The 20,815-nt window shown below is 47.2% G+C and overlaps 2 protein-coding genes across 3 annotated transcripts; one reads left to right on the forward strand and one right to left on the reverse strand.

Annotated features, from left to right (window-relative positions):
- Positions 1 to 52: 52 nt before the first annotated feature.
- Positions 53 to 15,403, forward strand: atg9b (autophagy related 9B). Of its 2 annotated transcripts, XM_018757874.2 has the most exons (15): positions 53 to 359; positions 4,783 to 4,928; positions 5,372 to 5,415; positions 6,288 to 6,352; positions 7,396 to 7,566; positions 10,580 to 10,721; positions 10,940 to 11,688; positions 12,345 to 12,498; positions 12,747 to 12,926; positions 13,643 to 13,888; positions 14,016 to 14,245; positions 14,537 to 14,639; positions 14,776 to 14,860; positions 15,078 to 15,245; positions 15,391 to 15,403. In XM_018757874.2, the coding sequence occupies exons 2-14, from the start codon at positions 4,820 to 4,822 to the stop codon at positions 15,224 to 15,226; spliced, it is 2,427 nt and encodes an 808-aa protein (XP_018613390.1). In that variant the 5' UTR covers positions 53 to 359; positions 4,783 to 4,819; the 3' UTR covers positions 15,227 to 15,245; positions 15,391 to 15,403. The 2 variants fall into 2 exon arrangements, with proteins under 2 accessions (XP_018613390.1, XP_018613389.1); XM_018757873.2 differs by lacking the exon at positions 15,391 to 15,403 and having other exon boundaries at positions 15,078 to 15,384.
- Positions 15,404 to 18,822: 3,419 nt separating this feature from the next.
- On the reverse strand, positions 18,823 to 20,586 carry LOC108937602 (protein FAM98A-like). The gene is made up of 4 exons (XM_018757619.2): positions 20,349 to 20,586; positions 19,841 to 19,960; positions 19,592 to 19,687; positions 18,823 to 19,263 (listed from the first exon to the last, which is right to left on the reverse strand). The coding sequence occupies exons 1-4, from the start codon at positions 20,523 to 20,525 to the stop codon at positions 19,072 to 19,074; spliced, it is 585 nt and encodes a 194-aa protein (XP_018613135.2). The 5' UTR covers positions 20,526 to 20,586; the 3' UTR covers positions 18,823 to 19,071.
- Between the last annotated feature and the right edge of the window lie 229 nt (positions 20,587 to 20,815).

Here is a 20,815-nt window from a genome sequence, read left to right on the forward strand (position 1 = left end):
GAAAATGAAATGACGTCTGGCTAGCGGTCAAAGGTTAAACTGTTGTGACGTCACGCCGTTGGACAGTGTTGTTGTTGACATTCGGGAGCACAAGGGAGTCGGCAGCGGCGGCGGCAACGTGGTTAGCGCCGTTAGCGCCGTTGTTTGTTCCACTGAGGCCGTTTAGCGATGACACGGTGTTACACAACCGGGAATAAATAACACTATTAATAAGAATAATAAGGGTGAAAACAGCAGTCTCTGAGTCTGACAGCAGCGGGCAGCGACGACGATGATGAGAGCTGGAGCCGCGGCTGTGCAGCTGACAAAGAAAGAAGAAGCCCTGAGGCTGAGAGTCTGAGAGACGCACGGACGGAGAGGTGAGAGCGGCGTCAAGCGGGTAAAATAATGTAAAATACCGAACAGCCGTGCGCGTCCTAGTTCATTGCTCCGCTATCAGCTTGTATCGCTGGTGTTGTTGGGACGCCGCCGAACGCAGACTTACAGTGGAGAAATTAAAGGAACAGCAGCAAATGACGCGGGTCTAACTAACCGATATAATACTGTGACTCAGTGTGAAAGAGGGAGAGGGAGACACGCGCGCAGAGAGTGAATTTTTTCTGTCTGCGACTCAGCGACATGATGATGGAAGCGGTGCGAAGTGTCGCGCTCTGTGTGTAGCAGATATGTTCAGGCTGTCGTCTTCATTTATTTTTTTTATTTATTTGTTTATTATCTGACACTTTGTCCGCTCTAACTGTGAGGTTCGCCTGAGCTGCGTGCTCTTATTTACCCTACAGCACTGTAATTTTTTCACCAGTTCTGGTAAGAACCCATGATATGATATCGAGTGGGATTCGAACCCATCATGTCTGTCCGATTACAAGTTTAGAAAGTTGTCAAACATCCTTTTCAAAACAGCTCCAATAGCTGTTAAATTCCAGTTCAGGGCAACCTGAGACATGATGTACGGTACAAAACAAATTGCCATCATGCGTGATCACTGCGATTGACATCATCATGATGATGTAGAACTTCTTGTAGTTTGGGGGGGAAAAAAAGGTGTTCCATTCAAAGTGAGCTTAGTAGGTAGAGGATTCATCATGTGAAGCGCAGTAAATCATGGCATCAGATGTGGTAAGAATGGGTGGAAGGGTGGATCCTTGTTTGTTTCCTCTGCTGTTTATGATATAAAAATGGACTGGGACACTGAGCACAGCATGTCAAAGTCACTGACCAATCGTTTTCTCCGCTCTGAGTGCGCCTCTTCCGATTGGATGCTTCTTTTCACATTTGGCTCGCGCTGCGATGAATGGCGGGTTAGCTCCTCCCCGTGGGGAGAGGGGCCACGCGCTCGGAAAGGGTTAGCATGTAACCCGATGTGTCTTGGGACCGTGTTCTACAAACCGGCGTGTCATTCCAGGAAACAAGAGGTGCTGTTGTCCAGGGACACCGCTTCTGTACCCCCCACAGAGCACCCGTAGGGCGCATGGGGGCAGGGTGTGTCCGCATCTGCGTCCAGGACCGAGAGAGCTTGCTGGCCTTGAGTGACCCGCTGACATTCTCATGCGGCGCCCACTTTGGCGCTTCCCACGACCTGTGTTTAGGGGCTGCTGTAAGACTGGGATCTGGGCTTCACACCAGATGGTTGTAGGTTCGAATCCCTTCGGGAGTATTAATGGCCCACAGTGACGCCGCACCAAAGAATTGGTATACGGTGCTGCTGTGCGAGAGTTGATTTAACTCTGCTCACCGTGTGTCGTGTGTGTGTGGGCGCGTGTGTTTGAGTCTAGGCTGCTTCAGCATTATATTTGTGGTCCGGTTTGACAAGCTGATGTCTGCAGCTAAAAGTGGGACATTTTCTGCTTTCAGTTTCTGTGTCTCATTTAGTGAACTGGGCTGTGACCCTTAAGTCTAAATGTGTAAATTCTTAGGCTTCGCCTGTGGGAAACCTGCTGTCCTGTCCCCTCCGCTCCCCAGCCGACCGCAGTTGTTCGTAACGTGTTTTTGTGTGTATGTGAAGAAGATTGCCTGCCCTGCCTGCTCTGCCTCCTGCTGTTGAACTGCTCTGCTTCAAACCTGTACCGGTGAGGTATCTCTGGCGCCCGGGGAGGCGTCCGCAGGGACTCGCAGCAGCGCACGGAAGCCGGACGCTTGCAGTATTTGCTTAGCTGCACGTGCCCCTCAAACCCCTGATTTTCACTCGGCTTATCTCCTCACATGACCCACGTCCCCCAACCGGGGCTTGAAGCACACTGGGGCTGGGAGATGGAATGAGCCCAGGGCCGGGAGGAGAGTCGCCGTGTTGTGTGTTTATTCCAAAAAGCCGATGCACTTTCACTGAAGTGTTCACGGGAAATTACTCACACTTTACTTTAGGATGTCTCAGTAATACAAGATGTCAGTGAGTTATTTTGAACTGCTGACCTTTGCACTGTGCTGGTGCATGGGAGCGCGCGCACACACACACACACACACACTGTTCAGTACACAGCAGTTGTGCAACTCATCAAGGTTATGACCACACTTCAGGAGCTCCTCCACATACCTTCCGTTCTGCTTGTGAAACCCCATGCTGCTGTGTGTGTGTGTGTCTGCGCGCGCGCCTGTGTGTGCGTGTGTGTGTGTCCACCAAGTTCCACCGTGTGGCACACGGCAAATTTATGGAATTGTTTATTCTCCAGCTGGACAGTAAGAAGGACATAAGGACACTTGATGTGGGTCTGCTCAGCAGACACCAGCATGGTGTGGAAACACGGCTGTTGCTCTTCCCCCATCACTGTACAGTGGACTGTTGGGTCACTTCTCTATTCCAGGCACTCAGCCTCGGGTCAATTTAGCATACTGCACACAGTGTATTTTACCCCAGTTTTTCAGTATTTGACGCTTCACCTTAGGTCACTGTGGGTTTTGTAGCATTGATGCATCACAGCTCCTGTTGGTTCAGAGCTGAGTTCGAATCCAGCTCAGTCTGTGTGCTGTTTGCATGGGCTTCTTCTAGGTGCTCTGGTTTCCTCCCACAGTCCAAAGACATTTTCTTTCATATGAATTGGTGATTCTAAACTGCATTGTGTGTGTAATTGCCTGATTGCCCTCAGTGTACTACTGCCATATGTTTCCAGGATAGGCTATGGGACACTGCGACCCTGCACTGGACAAACGGTTATTGGTAATGAGTGGATGATGTGGCTCCGATATCTTAACACAATTCAGGCTCATCAATGTGCACGTTGGAAGTGCCGGCACAATAATGCAGTGTGTTTGTAAGTACACGGCAGTGTAAAAACATGTTGTGTAACAATGAAGTGTTACTAATGTGATGCGTGACAGTTACAACTGATCTGTTGTTCACCGTGAAGGGAATTCAAGGAGAACTGTATCAGTTATTTATACACAGAGAATGAACAAACATGCTCATTTTTATCTTTACTATATGAACAAAATAGCTGAAACTTGTATGTTGGAGTGTCTGCCGGGCGTAGTCTCCCAAACGGGTGTTTTGCGCTGCTTTGGAGGTGCGTAGTGTCTTAATGTGAGTGACATTTGAATGTTTGTAGGTGCAGTCAGCACTCAAATGTGGTCTGTTGTTTATTCTGTGAACTTCCTCTGCATTCCTCTGGACTCTTGTCCAGCTTTACAGAAAGGGTTTATGGCAAACTGGTTTATGTTCCCAGTTATGCCACAGGACACAGGCCCCCCATGAGAACGCTGGCGGTGTTGAGCAGAAGCCGCAAAGTACCAGGTTGTGTTGTGCCGAGCGCTCGCTCGCTCTTTCTGACCGCGCTCAGAGCTGAGGGTGCGTAGGGACGGGTCTCGGTGGTGCTGCTGTTACTCTGAGCGAGTGTAATGTCACAGTTAGACAATGATTTACCTCCAGGAACAGACCTGCTTACACTCATCACAATTTTACTCTTTTGTGGCTGTTACCACACTGCACTTTTCAGTAGTAATTAATTAAAAGCAGAAAATAAGTCTGTAGTACTACAGTGTAAATTACTGTGCAGTGTAAATGTCCTCTATGGTTTTCATTTTTCTATCGTATGTTATATGTAAGGGGTGCGGTGGCGCAGTGGGTTGGACCACTGTCCTGGTCTCCGGTGGGTCTGGGGTTCGAGTCCCGCTTGGGGTGCTTTGCGACGGACTGGCGTCCCGTCCTGGGTGTGTCTCCCCCTCCGGCCTTACGCGCTGTGTTGCCGGGTTGGCTCCGGTTCTCTGCTACCCCATATGGGACAAAGCGGTTCAGAAAGTGTGTGTGTGTGTGTGTGTGTGTGTGTGTGTGTGTGTGTATATTATGTATATTGTCGCCAGACTCTGGCCTCTGTACTGCACTCGTCTGTTTGTAACACACCGCACTATACTGTATGTTCTATGTGGCACGGAGGTGAAAAATGAGATGAAATTTCATTCCCCTGGATGTTTAACTCATATACACACAAAGTGACTTTGAAGTGGTGTCTGTCACTCTGTAGTTGAAAAGGCTTACTAAATAAATGCATGTTTTTGAATTTTACCATGGTGAAAGTTGGTGTGAGAGGTTGCGTTCTCCTTGTGCTGTGGAGGAGGTGGTCCATCGAGCTCCAGTGCAAGTCACAGCTGGACACGGCTCTCTAATGTGGCCCCCGCCCCGGACCATCTACAAAAATGTCGCTTTCTTTTACCTTGTTCAGTTTGTCTGGTGTGTACCGTGGCAGATTACGTGAAGCGCCCCGCTGAAGGGTCTAACGACAGGCCTGCCTCCGATGTGATCAGGAAGTTACCAGCCGCATCACCTGCTACCCAGTGTGTGTTTTTGTTCTCCTCCAGCTCCCCACTGCTTTCTGGGAGGAGAATGTGATGCACAATGGCCAACTGTGAGAGTTGCCAGGAGTACCAGCGCATCGAGGATTTTGAGGAGGACTCTCCGCCTGGCGAGGAGGACTTGCTCGTGCATGTGCCAGAGGGTTTGAAAGGTACGAGGAGCGACGTTGCTCTCCCTCGCTGCCGCACTTGGCACGTTTCCAGCTCAGGGAGAACCCAGACGGCCCTCAGGATTTTTCCAGAGCATAGAGGAGAGAATGTGAAGTAGGAAGTCCTCCCACTAAACAGGGACATGTATTAAATTTATGCTCATCGCAGCACACGTACACTGTTCTACAACATTAGCTTCTGTTGTTCTTTGCTCTGTCTAATGTCCCTACATGCACACCCGTTGTTGGATAATGAGATTTTTCGGCAATTGAGGAATGAATGAATGTAAACGTAATGTTGTGCTTTTATCTGTATTTGTATGTAAGCGTATATTTGAAATGGAGGTTTAACACTATTGAAGTTGCTGTCATCCCTTCTCCATAACTGTCATTGTTTGATTGTTTCTCAGCATCAGCAGCTGCTAACACTTTCTTCATTCATACAGATTCATGGCATCATATCAAGAATTTGGACAACTTCTTCACAAGAATATCCTTTGTCACTTAAGCCCATATGCTTGTGTGTTTGATCAGGATTCTTAAAAGCGCTAAAAGGAAGCGGAAGGGTTGCTCATGTAATGCACTCAGCAGCTATTTAGAAGCTGATATTCTGGCATCCTTTTGCAGTACCTTTCACTTTTGTCTCAAGCGCTGGCATCCACATCGTTTCTCAGAATGAATCTTTCCCATGATGCTCGGCTTTAGCAGGTTGTCCAGCAGCATGCATCTCCCTGAAATGAGGTTGGCACTTGTCTCTTCTCTTCCAGGCTGACTGGGGGGTAATCATAAACTGAGTCTTGCCACAGAATGGTTTTTGGTCCCCCCCCCAAAGACTAGCACAATGAGTGCTTAGCTGTCAGTTGTCGTTAGCAGTTTTCGGTGCTGCGGATGTGAGCTCTATGATGCAGACAGCCCTGTGAAGAGCTGCTTTGGGCTGTTCCATTATTAAGGGGCAAGATTCATAGCTTGGGTTTTCAGAGGCTAAATCCATTTGCAAAGCTGGGTATTTTTCAATGCAAAACCCTCAAGTAAGATGAATTAAAAGGATTTTTAGGGGAAAATGGCCAAGTGCCTTGTGAATGGGACTGTGTGTGTGTGTGAGAGAGAGAGAGAGAGAGATTGCATATTCACACTGATTCTGCGCTGTGGAGTGGAGCAGCAACAGGTGAGTTTGGGTGATGGGCCATTCACTCAGCAGTACGGGGACACACATGTATTGTTTGGTCACTCCAGCTCGCGTGTCCTGGCAGGCGTACAGTTGTGTGGCTGGTGTGTGGGAGATGCTGCCTGGAGCCGACTGCACGCTGACAGGGCCCATCTGCTCCTGGACGTTTAACTGTTTACCTTAACCGTTTTGTTCACATCTACCATTTCCACCAGAAGAATGGGTTCGCCTGCATGATGGTCTCCGAGTTCTTCGAGCTTGTGTAAGTGTGTGCTGGATGACCCGCATGGTGTTTTTCAGCCTGCTGCAGGTTGCGTAGTGGTTGGAGCCATCACCTTGCAAACTGAAGGTTCTTGGTTCGAATTCCCTCCTGCCGTAGCACGCTTGATCAAGGTTCTTGCCCTGAACAGATACTTTAAGAATTACTCTGCTTTATAAATGTGAGCAAATAGGCTTAGTGTGGAAACTTCACATTTTGAGTCATCTTGGAAAAAATTAAATGAATGAATAATAACAACAAATATAACAATAATAATTTAACCCCAGCAGGGCACTCGGAGCAGGTTGTTCCAGTAGAGATCTGCAGCCTGTGGCAGCACATTTGACAAGCAGCAATGAGCACACAGGTGACTGAATGTAAACGGAGATGGCTCTGATGGCATACAGGGACTGCTGTTCCCAGGCTTTGTGTGTTGTATGGAGGCCAACCCCTCCCAAGCCTGAATATCTGATTTGATAACAAGCTTTCAGGTAGCTGGTGTGATAAGAGGCCACTCTGGGGCTACTGAGCTGTGCCAGACCTCCGGCTTCTCATTGTAAAGTGACCCCACACTTAGCGAGGCATGTAGGTGCACTGTGCCCTGGTGGGCTCAGGTGGACAGGACAGTCACATACAATGGCAACAAGGGAGCTATTCAGCTTGACTTGAGCGAAAAGGCTGTTACTACCAAAACTACTGAGACCCCTCTCTATTGAAGACCAGTGCTTGCTTGGCCATATAGAAAAGAACGTATTGGCTTGTGACAAATGTTATTCATTTATCTGACACGTTTCCTCATGGTGGCTTACAGTATGAGGTTTGTACACTGAGCTGCTTACAGTGATGTATTCATTTATACCACTTCCTAGTTTTTACTGCATCAGTTCGGAGTACCTTGATCAAGGGTACTATAGCAGCAGGTGGGATTCGAACCGTGGACCTTCTATGGCAAGAGGCAGCTCTAACCACCACCCAACCTGCTGACTGTATATGGAGAGTACTTATTGATATCCTGCTGAATGTTACTGATGTTCATTGCTTTACAGACAGTTCCTGTTTGTTGTCACCTTCACAACGTTCCTCTTCAACTGCGTGGACTATGATGTGCTATTCGCTAACCGGGCTGTGAACCACACGGGGTCGAGCCAGAACCCCCTGGAGCGGAACAAGGTCACACTTCCAGATGCAATCCTGCCCAGTGAGCAGTGCACACAGAGGTGTGTGCCTCGACCGCCACGCAGAGCATCTGTTTTTGCGCTCAGTTGGAGGGGTTGGTTTGACACTATCTTTTTATAAATACGTTACTCCAGGAGAATAAAGATGTCACACGGTGCGTCTGGACGCTCAGCTGCGCGTGTGTGTGAGCACTCAGCCCTCCGGCAGGGTGCTTTTGAAATACGTTGCGCAATAAGGAACTTCCCTGTGGGGTCACGTAAGCCCCGAACCCGATACCTGGGACAGGGTCGCTGTTGTTGACTTTCCGCCAGGACGGCAGAACAGGGTCAACAACACACACACATTTCAGTGTTGACGTGTGTGTCACTGTCATGCCTGGAGATGTGCTGCTCTCGGCTACTTGCTTCACTTTCAAAAATTAGTGCTTAATATAGCATGGCATAAATACATGAAGTCTTAATTTTTGTGTTAAGTACTGATCAGAAATCAGGTGGCAAGTATCTGTGAGAGAAGAAAAGGTGTGTCGTACAGGGAGCTGCATTCTTTTCTTTCCTTTAAGATAAAGTCAACAGCTGTAAATAGTTCTATAATGAAGAAGAAGTGTGTGGATTTGTTTAAAATATGTTCTGCTCTGGTGTCTCTTCTTGTTTGAAATGTGAATGAACTGTAAAGGAGTCTTTGGTAGGATGTTTGTCTGTTGCACATGTCTCTGAAAGTGAGCTGAGCTCTGCCTGGCCTAAATACGCCCAGCAGTCACAGTGGGCACCGGCTGTGAGAGGCTGTGTGTGTGTGTGTGTGTGTGTGTGTGTGTGTGTGTGTGTGTGTGTGTGTGTGTGTGTGAGAGTGAACGGGCGCTCTTCCCAAGACTGAAGCACAGCTCAGCCTGTTTGGATCTGGCACAGCAGCAGGTGGTCCACATACCACATGATCCTCAGCTATCAGGAAAACTCAGAGCTCAGCTAAACCATCAGAGCTCCTTGTGTGGTCCTGCAAAAGGAAACCTTCAAATCTGAAATCACAAAAAAAGCCATGTTTCTTAGCGCACAGAAGAGGTCGGTGGAACCACTTAGGTGTGTGTTTCATATGGGTTTCTGAAGCTGGACCATTCTGTGCTTCTGCTGACCGCGTGTCATATAACTAGCACTTGAAGGGCCATGTCTCACTGCACCCTGTTGATCAGTAATTTGGCCCACATCTTGACATTGGTGCTAGAAAGCGCTCTGTAATTCAGATTGCATAGTCCAGCATCGTGAGAAACATACAGTGGCTCGGCGATGTAGCTACATGCTCATGCTGCACACAAACCCGCATCTGTACCCGGAGGGCAAAAAAAGGACCTTCTCTTTGGAAAGTGCTTTGTGCATCATACAGAATCAAGTCACTTTCAGTTCAGCTGTTTTTGGTGTTAAGTCGCCACACCCCGCTCTCCTCTAAGCAGGTATGTCATCAGGTAAAGGAAGCACTCATGGGGTGAGGATGTAGCCCCCGGAATACAGCTGTCCCCAGATGTCTACAGGAATGGTAGCATGTGTACTTTGGTGCCACGTAGCTGTGGTTTTTCACTACTGCAGCGCAAAGTATGGATTCAGTTCAGTCACCCCGGCCTGCTTAGTCAGCACTTATTCTCATGAAATTCTTACAAACAGGGAAGTTTCTCAGAGGAGAAAAGACAAGCGCCACAGCTGTGTGATCGTGGACAGTAAAAAAGCATCAAGCCAAGTAAAGGAGCTGCACAGGCACATGTGTTTGCATACATTTCAGTTTTAATTTCATAAACATTATTACGGGGGGTGCAGTGGGCTTGGCCCTTGTCCACTGTAGGGCAGGTCTGGGGTTGGAGCCCCGCTTGGGGTGCCTTGTGGTGGACTGGCGTTCCGTCCAGGGTGTGTCCCCTTCAGCTTTGTGCCCTGTGTCACCGGGTTAGGCTCCAATTTGCCGCAACCCCACTCGGGACAAGTGGTTGTAGACATGTAGACATTGCATTGCATTATTACATTGAAGCAGCACAGTGGTTAGAGCTGCTGCCATGCAAGCAAAATGACCTGAGTTCAGATGCCACCTCATGCTGTAGTACCTTTTTTTTCAAGGTAGTGGTCCTCAAATGAGAAAAAAATTGGTAAATCAGTAAGTAGCTGAGTGTACAAACCTCACACTGTAAGTCATTTTGGAGAAAAGATAGACAATTTTAATATTTTGACAGAAATAACAACAAATATTTTGCCAATAAAGTTTTTTTATTAAAACCAAACTGACCAGCAGCTTCTGACAAAGGTTGAGTGAACACGGAAATAATTATATGAGGTCTTTACATCCCTACATTAAATAACGTATTACATGCTGAACTGCAGTTTATTACTGTAGTCAGGTGGTCCTGGATTTATGATGGGGTTACGTTCTGGGAAATCCATCATAAGTTGCAAATATCGTAAGTCGAAAATGCAATTAATACACCTAACCCACCAAACGTCGTAACCTAGCATACGCGTGATGGCCATTACGGTCTTGCCGCCTTCATGCTGGGCAGTCATCTTGAGTTTCTCCTGAAGAGTGATTGTCCTCTTCTTCTTCTTCCCACCAGTAGCAGGAGACACAGAATGGGCATTTCTGTGACATTATGGATGTACAAAACACAACCATATGGCAGACTGGGAGATGCAGATCACTGCCCCTGCCCAATATCGCGAGAGAGTATTGCATCGCATATCACTTGCCCTGGAAAAAATCAAAATTCGAAGTACACTTTCTACTGAATGTCTATCACCAGCTCATCATCGTAAAGTCGAAAAAATCGCAAGTTGAACCATCGTAAATCGGGGAGCACCTGTATGTGGATCTGTAGACACGTGTGCACTGTCCATAAGGTAGTTACAGTTTTTAAAGTTCTTTTTTGCTTCTTATTGGGTCCCATCCATGTTCTTTAGCTAAGGTCCAGAAGTCAGACACAGTCATCAGTCTGCGATCGGATTTGATGTCAGAGCACGACAAAGAGAGATGTTTGGTTCAAGGTCTTACTGATCCCTACTGATGCTCTTCTCCATGAACCTTCTATCCCAGGATCCAGAAGAACAGCTGGATCATTTTCCTCCTCATCATGGCTGCCATCTTCTGGCTCTATCGACTAATCAAGGTTTTCTGCAATGTCCTGAGCTACTGGGAGATCCGCCAGTTTTACATTAAAGCACTGAAGATACCCATGGTAAGAGCCACTGGTCCCCCCATTGTACTCATTCGTTGATGAGAGGTGGAGCGTCATCAACCATCCCAAATTGGTCTCATCTCCCCTGTTCCTGAGAGACTGTTTTGTAAACTGTTCCCAGACTGAAATTAGAGTAGCTGCATTAATGCTGATTATCAGGTCTATGAGTTTGCACAAAGTACTGCATTACTTGCACTTACCCACTGCATCCCCCACAGGACGAGCTGTGCAACTTCACCTGGCAAGAGGTGCAGGGCCGGCTGATCAGCCTGCAGCGAGAGCAGCAGATGTGCATTCACAAGAAGGAGTTGACCGAGTTGGACATCTATCACCGCATCCTGCGCTTTAAAAACTACATGGTGGCTATGGTCAACAAGTCCCTGCTGCCTGTGCAGCTGCAGCTCCCCCTGCTGGGTGACGTTGTGTTCCTCACCCAGGGCCTCAAGTACAACTTTGAGCTCATCTTGTTCTGGGGGCCTGGTTCGCTGTTCCAGAACAAGTGGAACCTGCACCCCAAGTACAAGAGGGCCGGGAACCGACTGGAGCTGGCGCAGCAGCTGAGCCGGGTCATCCTGCTCATGGGCGTGGCCAATCTGCTGCTCTGCCCCTTCATCCTCGTGTGGCAGGTGCTCTACGCCTTCTTCAGCTACACGGAGGTGATCAGGAGGGAGCCGGGCAGCCTGGGCGCTCGCCGTTGGTCGCTTTACGGCCGCCTCTACCTGCGCCACTTCAACGAACTGGACCACGAGCTGCACGGGCGCCTTGGCCGCGGCTACAAGGCCGTCTCCAAGTATATGAACTCGTTTACATCGCCGCTGCTCGCCGTGCTGGCCAAGAACGTGGCCTTCTTCTCGGGCTCCCTGCTGGCCGTGCTTATCGCTTTGACCGTGTACGATGAGGACGTGTTAACTGTGCAGCATATCCTGACTGCGATCACTGTGCTCGGAGTGGTCATCACGGTCACCAGGTGAGCAGCAGCTGTGGGACCAGGTTAGAAAGGAAGCAAAGTGTCCATGATTTAATTTGAGCTCTTCTCCTCTGAGAACTGTGTTCACAGCCCAGGAAGGGCTACCTCAAACTCTGTGTCTGTAAACAGTTTCATGGGGCAGAAGGTGGCATAAATGGATGAATCACTGACAGTAGCTTAGTGTTCAAACATTTAATTATAAATCACCTTGGAGAGAAGTCAGATAAATTCATAAATTTTAATAAACAGTAATGGTAATAGTCTTAACTGGGGTCACCATTGCTGTTTGTCCTAAATGATCACGAGCCACTAGTTTGTCCTCTACAAGCATTAACCTCCAATACTTGATAACAGCTGTTTTATATAGCACCTTAAAAGCAGCTTCTCGAGAGATACACAGGGTTTGATAATAAAACAAAAAAATGTATGTAAACACTGATAAAAAAATTTGATGGAACAAAATTAAACGGCAAACTGAAACAATAGTATAATGTGACGAGAGAGGAAGGGAGGAGAGAGGAAATGTGTGTGTTGTGGGAGTTACTTCTTGTCCCCAACAAGGCCTTTAAGGGGTGAGATTGGCCCCACAACTCTTAACGGTCCGGACTGTGACCTGGGGCTCACTGGGCTTCCCGTTTGTCCCTTCTTTCCCTAAGGTCCTTCATCCCAGATGAGCACATGGTATGGTGCCCCGAGCAGCTGCTACAGTGCGTGTTGGCGCACATCCACTACATGCCCGACCACTGGAAAGGCAACGCCAACAAGAGTGAGACGAGAGACCAGATGGCCCAGCTCTTCCAGTATAAGGCGGTGAGCTGGACGGAGCGTGGCGGAGGGACTGCCGCCCACTGCCAGGACACAGCATAAATCCTGAGCAGTAATTTCAGGAAATCCACACAGTCTAGTTTCACTGGTCTGTTTGACAAGAATGTTCATTGTAGTTCAGTACTGTTTAGTGCAGGATTCTTACTGTGCTTTAAGGGTCATATGCTGAGTGCTGGATCAGAGCCGTTGTTCACATGTTCTCCCCGCTCTGCCTGCCTGTATTGCAACTTCAGGTTTTCATCCTAGAGGAACTCCTCAGCCCCATCATCACACCCTTCATCCTCATCTTCCTGCTGCGCAACAAGTCCCTGGAGATCATTGACTTCTTCCGGAACTTCACCGTGGAGGTCGTAGGCGTGGGGGACATCTGCTCCTTTGCCCAGATGGATATCCGTCGGCATGGCAACCCTCAGGTCAGCACAGGGGCAGAGACAAGGGCCCTGCTGTTATCAAAGGGCAATTTTCTTGTGTGTGCCCATAATATCTTCTAATGCAGGGAAGAGGGGCTCTTGTTAGTGCTGAGAGTATTGGTAATATGGACATTTATAATTGGAATATTACAGTAATGAACCACCGATGAGTGTAAAAGGAAAGGAGGAACTCGGAGCAGCTGGGATGAGAAATCCTTTACGTTCCTTGCGTGGAGACCATGGTGGAGTCATACAACCAAGAGACAGACTAACGGCACATTAGTGTACAGAGGTTTCCTTCATCCGATTGTAGACGCCAGCTGAGAGGAGTCACAGCCGTTGAATTGGTCTGCTTATAATTGGTCTGAAGTCCGCTGTAAACAGCTTCTCACATATACTAGTCATATGGAGGATCATCTGTGATTAATCGTAATTAATCCTATATTCTTAATTTGCTTCGGTTATTAAGTTATACCTCAATTAAATTACTTTAAATTTAAAACAAGAACAGTATGTTGAAGACAAAAAAAATTAAATGTCAGTTTAATAGCATCATCTAACTGGGGATTACTTCATTTAATTAAGTTAGGCTGATCAACTAGCTGTGCTCAAAATATAAATCACGTTAGTATTGTTAAAAACAAAATATAATAAGCACTTAGAGGGAATGCATTAGCTTCGGTCTGATCTGATGAGCACATCGTCTCCTGCATTTTCAGTGGATGTCAGAGGGGCAGACGGAGGCGTCCATGTACCAGCAGGCAGAGAACGGGAAGACGGAGCTGTCCCTCATGCACTTCACCATCAAGAACCCACAGTGGCAGCCGCCGCAGGACAGCTCCGTCTTCATCAGCCATCTTAAGGAAAAGGTGCAGCAGGATGCTGCTGCAGGGCCCTCGACCCAGCTGCTGCTGTCCGAGGCCCCACTGTGCACGTCGTTGCTGTCCAATGAGTCTGGAACTGGGGTGGGTACTTGGGTGGTACAACAGGATGCTCCTCCCACCCATGGTTATTCCCTCTGCTCTCATTTCTCTCAGTCTCAGACATTGAAAAAGTATGTTCACATTTACTGGTGCCCTTGTTTCTGTCCAGCCTGACAACCTGCTTGCCAGTGTACTCGCCCACCCCATGCTGACCGCCTCCGGGCTACAGGGTCATAATGGACGCTTCATGCCGACCTGCTCCGCAGCCTCCGCCGCTGCCAGCGTTCTTGCCTCACTTTCGGGCTCCCTGGTGGCCGGGCGGCCACGCCCCCACAACTTGCCTCCGTCGAACCGACCCGAGAGCTCAATGTACAGCAGCGAGCGCGCCATAGCAGAGAGGTGGGTATGGCACGCAGCTTTAGCTCGTGTCAAACCTGAGAGCTGAAAATTTGGTTAAAATTATTTAAATTCACTTGATTTGTGGCACAGCATTGTGTTTTTTGTACAGCAGCATTGCCACACAGACTTCACCAATAACATCTTGGGTAACTGCTTCTTTCTGTTTGTAATATGGTGACCAGATTTTTTTTAACGCGCATAACCCTGCATGGACGTCAGACGAGAATCCTCTATAGTTTACACTTACACAGATCTGATGAATGACCACTAACTGTTGGGTTTCTTGATTAGCATGTGTGCCAGTGACATGCGGCTCCGCTGCGGCCCCCGCTCCGCCCTGCGCTCCGAGTTGGCCTCAGCCGAGATGAGTCTGCATGCCATCTACATGCATGAGGTGGGTACTGCAGCGTGGTGGCCTGAGCCACAGAGACCGCAGGTCCACACACTGCCTCTGAGTGCTCTTTCCACTGAGTTGTCATATCTTTGCAAAGCTCTTTCTAATAGTTCTGTACCCTGCCCATGGGTCCCAGGTGCACCAGCAGGGCTCGCACCCGCAGCACCCATCAGGATCCTGGCCAGCCCTCGTGCCAATGAGAGAGTTCAGTGGTACCACAGGTGAGCCCCCTTCTCGACCCACGTGTGCTGCATTGTGATGGACAAGTGGTACTTTGTACCACATTAGTAAGTGTCATTAGTAGGAGTTCTGTAATTATAACACATAAGGTGTTCGTGTGACTCTTAGTTGGTACAGTGAATGCACCATATTTGCTAAATGTCAGGTTCTTCAGATTCCTCCCCTCTGACATGTCACTCTATGGTTCTGTCCTCCCAGCTGCCCTGAGATCGCGCCCCTTTATGGGTGGAGCCCCTGCGACCACCCTTCTACACCTTGGCGGCTGGACAGAGGAGGAGGAAGAGGAGGAGGAGGTGCAGGTCAGCAGCAGGACGACATCATGCCCGGATATGAGGAGCAACCGCTGAAGTGCCTTTATGTACCAGGGTAATGGTATGATCAGCCCTACTCCTTAATTTCTCACAATGTGAGCCACTGCTACTCCTTATTTACACTCACTGTACACATGTGATGTGTAGCTCAGTGCTGCTGTCATTATTCTTTTCTTTCTTGCTTTCCCTTTTCTTTTCAGGGTTTGATTTTTTTTTTTTTTTTTTTTTTTTTTCCCCCCCCCCTCCCCTCCCACCTCAACAAACATTGTGGCCTTACATCATCCTATGCGACCCTGTCAGCACTGGGTGGACTCATTATGCAGGGTACTCTCCCATGGCTCCCCACGTCTCCACAGTCCCACCTGGTGTAAGGCATGGCCAAGCACATCGACTGTGTGAGGTGCTCTGCAGGGAAATGGGTCCCCACGGAGAAACGCAGAAACAACAATGTGAAAACTCCTATCTGAGCTGACCGATACCATCATGTCGTGTTTCTCGTCCTGGCGGACGAGGCCATCGAGACGGTGTGGGATGCTCTTACAAAAGGCCACGTCACCGTACCTCTGATTTCTACTACGCCAAACACGGGTTTGCGCTGACGTACTTTGCGGACACACCTCTCAGCTTGACAGAACACACGGGCTGCACTGGTGCAGATGCTTGGTTATGTGACAGCAGCTCCATCAGCCACTTTGGAGGGGTGTCCATGTTTTTGTCCAACTTGACTGCCTCTATTGTGTTTCCTAACTTTGTATGGGTGCATTTGGTCTTTACCATTAATATTATTTTGGTCTTTACTGTTCATGGTCTTTTTTCACTCATTCCTGGGTTAGGTTTTTTTCATAAGTGCTCCAGATGAGACTGTGCTGAACTAACACTTGGACAGAACCCAGTAACTCTTTAAGTTTATAATGTGTGTTTGGGTGACTTTGTAGGAAAGCAGTTGTAGTGACGTTTCCCCTCATGTTTCCCAATGGGGCGTGATGCTCTTCCACTGACACGCAGCACCGAGACTTCTAAAGTATGTAGGGTAGTTCATACCAAAGGTGTTTCTGTTCATTCTTTTTTTGTATTACATATCTCTGATGTTTATTTCTCCAGTTTCCCTAAAGAATTTACGTGTGTTTACAAATAATGCCTAGAGGCCCGGGTGACAGCATATTGGTAGCGGCAGGGTTGTTGCACCTGGTCCCAGGTTCTGCCCACACAGCTTAGCACATGTTCCTCTGACATGCTAGCGTGTGACTTCCCAACATGTTTGCTGTCTTCCCTAGGGGATGGTGCAGTACCTGCGGCTGCAGGTTCACACTCCACTGCCTGATTGAATAACTAGGAAGGAAGTTGATTTTGATCCCCTGGATTTAACCTTTTCAGGAAACAACTCTTCTTGGCCTTCAGTTCCCCGAAAACATTTCCAGTGTTGATTGCACTCTGTACATGATTTGCATTTTCCCCAGAGCAGCGTTGATTAAATATGTATTTATACTTTATGTAAAAAAAAGATTACTGTACTTCAAGTTATTTAAGCAGTGTTTATTTATTCAAAAGGTGAAGACTAAGAATGATTGAGTCAGAAACACGTCCGAAAGGTTATTGGATTTATTTTAAGATTTTACAAGTGACAGGGTCACATGGAAAAAAAAAATTGGCTGAATTTAATCCATTTTTTGATCCTTTAGCTTTTAAAAAAGAAAATTAGACTCCCTAAGTTGTGTGTGTCGAGAATGAAACCAACTGTACGTGAGTTCTGGCTTCTTGGATCTGAGCGTGTTGGTCACGGTGGTAACAGGTTTATGAGAGGAACTGTAGAAGCTTTGAATGATACCAGCCTTGTTGTCCATCACGTGTTGCATGCAGATGTCTCTGTGAACTGTTCACTGCATGCAAATTCCTCGTTGCTTTATTAAAATTGCTCTAGAGGTGAGCGCAGAGGATGATTTGTCGCAGCACGAGTGAGGAGGACCCTCCCCGTCAGCCCCGGGATCGAGAAGTACAGTGGGTTGTCAGGTTGAATCCCCAACCCCTTAAGTGTACCTGGCAGTACAGCTGTTCCTTGTCCTCTGCAGTTAGGAGCTGAACACACACATTCACATGACACTAAGTGAACAAGCTTGGCCAACTTACTGTTTTTACTTCTTTTTTTTTTTTTTTTTTAGTTCTCTAGATGGGCTGAGGCACTGCCGTGGTACTAGTGTGTTTGCTTCGTCTGAGAGGCCGCCTGTCAGGTCCAGAGTGTCACCTGTATAACCCTTAAAGTGACGTTTGCAGAGGAGGAGTCCACATGATGTTGTCTAGCATTTTCACCATTTCTTTTGTTTCATTTCAGAACAAAAAGCACATGTTTGCAGTATTTATCTAGGGACGCAGGAGGGTGTGTCATGGCCCCCGGTGGCTGTGGTTCAGGGTGGCTGCCATTCGGAGGAGGAGGAGTCGTTCACATGATGTCTACAGTGGTTTTTTACCATTTCTTTTGTTTCATTTTAGAACAAAAAGCATGTTTGCAGTATTTATTTAGCGGCACAGGAGAGTGTGGTATGGACCCCAGTGGCCATGGCACGGGGTGGAGGTGATGATGTCCGGAGGGTGGATTGAGTTGCCCTGCTCCTCACAGCACGCCTACCTCATTGAACGTATTTTCTGTGTGAGCTTAGGCCATGGGCTGCAGTGTGTCTGCCGTGACTATCCAGGGTCCTCTGCTCTCCTGTCTCTTCACACTCCCTGTAGCCATGAATATAGCTGAAAAGATACACACACCAGGTACACAAACCTGCCCAGCTGCTGCCTGTAGCCTCAGCTTCTTTCTCAAACACTTTAAACCAGTTCAGCAACCAAGAGCTACTGGTCCAAGGTGCTAAGTGCTTCGGCTTTGTTTTGTTTTGCTTGTTTGTTTTATTTAAGAACACTTTGTGAAAGCGATGAATGCCGTAGGGGTCCCTGGCTTTAGACACTGAAGGGAGCTTTACAGAAACATCCTTTCATTTGTTCTCTGAACAAGACAGTAAAGTCTGTGTTGTGTGTGTTTCATGAAAGTAGTGTTTGTAAAGATATAATGTATCTGGTTTAAAATAAAATATGGAACTTGTTGAATATTGGCTCTGTTTGGTGTCAATGTGACTGGAAACAGCATTGTCTGACGGTGATTTGTTTTTTTTAAAAGAAAATCGCTCAAGTGTTGTCAGTGTAGCATTTAAATCAAGAGAGCGATTATGAAATCAGATACAAATGTCATAAGAGTGGAGCGAAACTAAACAATGGCTCCACCATGAATCATTTTGGTCATGGATCAAAAATGCAAAGAAAACCCAGTATGATGCAACTTTCTGGCTGCGTGGCACCTCCAAGGGGATCCGAAGTGAGTTTTCTCTATAAATTTTAGCTTTCATATGTCAGATCTCTTGGTAAATTGTGTGAATATGGTGTATGTGTTTTGTTGTACCTCTTCAAAGCCACCAAAAAAGGTTTTTGGATTAATTTCTCTGATTTTGTGGAAGATGTGGAACATGTAAGGTGTAAGAAATGCACGTATATATGTCCGTTAGAGTGGACAAAATGGAATGGCTGTGTCTGTAAGAAAATCTGCCAACATTTTTTACTTTTATGTCAAGCAATTTGCTTTTTTAATGCATCACAAAGGTACAGAACAACTATGTGGCAGGAAAAATCTAGACTAAATTTAAAACAAACAATACTTGTATTAGTAAAAATATTCCGAACAATGATACAACTCATTATGCAAACTTTAGCACAGTGACAGAAGATAAAAACACTGATTTGCGCAATTTCTGAATTTTTTTTGCTCAATATCTTTGGGCAATTTGAAATCTGAGGTGCCGAGGTCCATCTTTCCTTCTCCCATTGGTCCACTTGCACGTTTTGCTGGATCACGCAATCCGGGTTCCACCGTTTCCTCTGCTCCCTGCGGAGGCGATGGAGGAGCCACCTCCAGGCCGGGAGCCCCCTCTGCCCCCTCTACCCCCTCTACCCCCCCTGGAGCCCCTTCCACCCCCCCTGGACCCCCTGCTACCTCCACGGGATCCCCATTTAGACTTGCTTCTTTTTACTCTTGACTTCACCTGCAAGCAAAGTTAAATCAACAGATTCTTGAAGAAACTGATGAGAACTGTACAGCAGAAAAGTCTGAAATTTTATCAGTTCTATCCAAATGCTGCAAAAATTACGTCACATTCACAAAAACCATATCCCAATGGATATAGAATTAAAAGTCATGCACGAAAGGCTTTAGCAGCATTGTCATGAACATCTTAAGTGAAGTTGATTTTTCCTGACAGCTTCCACATATTTTCTCTCATTTTCATTTTGTCGATTTCATTTTTCATTGTTAAAACTGTAACCACACATGATTAAGCTGTCAGTTTGAGCTGATTCACAAGCCCTGCGCACCTGTTGCTGGTCCGGGATGGTCATGGGTTCACAAGTGAGGTCAGATATCACTTCCGGAGCTGGGTCTGAGATCTCCAGGCTGCATACAGTGAATTTCTGCAGAGTTATGGAAGAAATGAAAGATTAGAACCCTTAGTGCTGTTGTTCTTACTGTATAAAGGGGATTTTTTTTCTAAAGATATTAACTTTTTGGAACAGGAAATGATCAGACTGCCCTTTTGGCAGGAAAGCTGAACCGATGTCTCATACCCCGTTCTCCTTGAGGGAACACGGTGCATCCTGCTGGTTGTCTAGTTGTCTACACACCGTTTCCCGGATTGGAAAAGTCAGCTTTTTTACTGTCCTCTTGTCCTCGGACTCCAGAGAGAGCTTTAATGAGAAAAACAATGACTATTTATCTGTCTGTCCTAAAATACAGTGACGTGTCACTATATTCCTGTATGATGAAGAGAAACCTGTAAGGAACTGGCACAAAAGGGACGAAAATGGTAAGAAACACCTTTTACCAACGCAAGTGATGGACAGTTCAAACGTCTAATTTCACAGATTCATCGGGAGGACAAAACAAATCATTAGTCATTTACTGATCTGTGTGAAGGATCCAGCTCAGTACAAGTCAACAAATCACATCCTTCTCAAAAGTACCTCCCACATCTGTATGTTTGACCTTTTCTCACAGGTCCTCCTTAGCTGTCCTTGGGTTGAATTTGCTCTCATTTCACAGGACCATGTGCTGAAAGCGAGGAGTGCGACTCACCGTGTCGACCTGCAGCTCGGCCAGCTGGGCCTTGAAGGTCCCCTCCTCTCCCAGGCTGTTGATGTAGTGCAGTGTGGCGCCTGTGATGATGCTGTCATACACGGAGTTGGCGTTGGCAGAGGTGACAGCCAGTGTGAGCAAGGCACACGCGAGGCTACTACAAACAGGGTGCTTCATGGTGCTGCTGAGTTAAGTGTCGGCACTTGCATGCACACACGCACATATATGTGCCTACACAGTATATATATATATACAGCCCGCAAGGATTTTTGGAGTGAATTTCCACATTTGCGCAATAATATTGACTAACACTTGGAAGTGGCTTTGGCAGGAGGAAAGTTTGTCCGTTAAACCTTTTAAATTAACTATGGGAAATGAAACTGGCCAGGCATTGTTACCAAACTTCTGATGATTTGTGACTGTGCTCAGGATGTATTTCTCATCCGGTATGAAAGTAGACATGAAAA

The sequence above is a fragment of the Scleropages formosus genome, chromosome 7 (assembly GCF_900964775.1).
Source record: "Scleropages formosus chromosome 7, fSclFor1.1, whole genome shotgun sequence".
Taxonomy (NCBI): Eukaryota; Metazoa; Chordata; class Actinopteri; order Osteoglossiformes; family Osteoglossidae; genus Scleropages; species Scleropages formosus.